Source organism: Lycium ferocissimum, chromosome 12 (genome assembly GCF_029784015.1).
Source record: "Lycium ferocissimum isolate CSIRO_LF1 chromosome 12, AGI_CSIRO_Lferr_CH_V1, whole genome shotgun sequence".
NCBI lineage: Eukaryota > Viridiplantae > Streptophyta > Magnoliopsida > Solanales > Solanaceae > Lycium > Lycium ferocissimum.
This window is the reverse complement of record NC_081353.1, coordinates 28,138,802-28,140,588: the sequence shown is the minus strand read 5'-3', so window position 1 is coordinate 28,140,588 and position 1,787 is coordinate 28,138,802. Positions and strand designations below refer to the sequence as shown.

At 38.7% G+C, this 1,787-nt stretch overlaps 1 protein-coding gene across 1 annotated transcript; it reads right to left on the bottom strand.

Annotated features, from left to right (window-relative positions):
- Nucleotides 1-437: 437 nt before the first annotated feature.
- Nucleotides 438-1,430, bottom strand: LOC132039168 (uncharacterized). The gene is made up of 2 exons (XM_059429711.1): nucleotides 1,188-1,430; nucleotides 438-1,049 (listed from the first exon to the last, which is right to left on the bottom strand). The coding sequence occupies exons 1-2, from the start codon at nucleotides 1,428-1,430 to the stop codon at nucleotides 438-440; spliced, it is 855 nt and encodes a 284-aa protein (XP_059285694.1).
- Between the last annotated feature and the right edge of the window lie 357 nt (nucleotides 1,431-1,787).

The following is a 1,787-nucleotide window of genomic DNA, read 5'->3' as shown; positions in this document are numbered from 1 at the left end:
AGCAATGTAAGGCTTGAATCCATTACATTGTGTTCTATACACTACTAAATAATCTCTAATTTTCCCACTGAAAAATGTTTAGTGGCTATTTCATACTGAATGTCGGTAACCTAGATAACAGTGTTTTCACAAAGTTAGAAAGTTTCCCGACGTTTCAATGGGAACCTATTTCCACCATGCGTTTTCTCAGTGCTCCAAAGGATCGAAAATGCTGCATATCTTATGTCCCATTTTTTGTACATTCTGGTAAGTTTATGTATTCTGCTGTAAATTTCAAAGAGAAGAACAAAATGCAACAATTTTCGATTTTTATGAGAAAATGCTCCATACTTCCTTCCAGTCTTTAAGAACAGAGCTCAGATTCAAAGTCTTACCCTTGTAGAGTAATTTATGAAATCATTTATAACAGCAAAATTTTCTTACATATTGGCATGCACTCATCTCGGTATCCATGCTATTTTAGTACCGTTATGTTCAATCATTTTGTGCTGCTCCTCACTCCAGTAGTATTCCTCCGGCGAGATCAAGCTTTCCACATAGGTAATGATGTCGCAAAATATCCCTACAGGAACGTCACTCATATTATCGTCCTTAGGATTGTATAGAGTAATTTTTTTGTCAAAAGCCCCTATTATCAAGGCTACTTCTCTGGTCTCCGTCATGGAAAAGGGCTCTGCAAATTCATAAGAAGAATTTATTTCTAAATTCCTTATGAACATTAAGGATGTCCATGATTCCTTTACTCCATATTCCTTCATGACTAGTATCTCGACACTGTCCTTATCATCATCCAAGCGAGTCATACAGAGACATTCATTTATAACTCCTAAACCAATTATAACATTCTCTTCTTTATTAGATTTAGGCTCGGGAGCCGAAAACATATTGAACTTTTCAGAGATAGGATCAAAATAAATTATTTGGTTACGAGGACCGAAACGATCCCACATACTCTCCTGAAGTCCATTATCTCTGTCATTGTCATCATCTTCACCATCATTATTTCCAAAATAGGATTTGTTGACCCTAACACTACAGTGAAGTCGTCCCTGCAATGTAATCCCTTCACTTACTGAGTGGATATCATAAGGGAATTCGAGTTGCCTCCATTGTTTGTCTTCAGGACTAGCAACTATAACAAACTTGCCACCATAACTTGGGGTCTAATGGACCATAATCAGCACTACCTTGTAAACATTCTTGGAGGAATCGAAACAAAGCCCCCCACATATACGGTAATCGTCATTCAAGCGGTCAAGCTCAAGCACTTTGGTGCTAAATCGGGTGGCAGGATTCCACAAGTAAATATGTTGATTTAGATTAATCAGAATAAGACCATCACAAGAACCCAAAAACATATAACTATGCATATAAGTCTCATCATCGCTTGAAGGATAATAATTGAGTTCTTCCAAAGCGAGTTGTTGCATGGCATATTGTATGTTCTCAGGATTCATACGGCTTAAACTTCTCTTGCAACAAAAAGAGGATCAACTGAACCGGGTCATTACTCCTCTAACTCTCCAATCCGAGCTCGAAGCAGACAAAAAGGAGAATCTCCGGTTGAAAACTGAGCTTGACGATGTAGTCGAAAAAAGCAAAGTCCTGGAAGGGGACAACAAACACCTTAGCCAAGAGAATGCCGAATTCGCCACCATACTTGGTGAGTTTGAAGCTATCATCGCGCAATTGAGGGAAGGGCTCGATTCAATTAAAGGCGAGGCTGCAAAAATGAACGAGAAGTTCGAGCGGCTTGGTAAGAAAAGGCCATGGAAAAAGATAAGTTG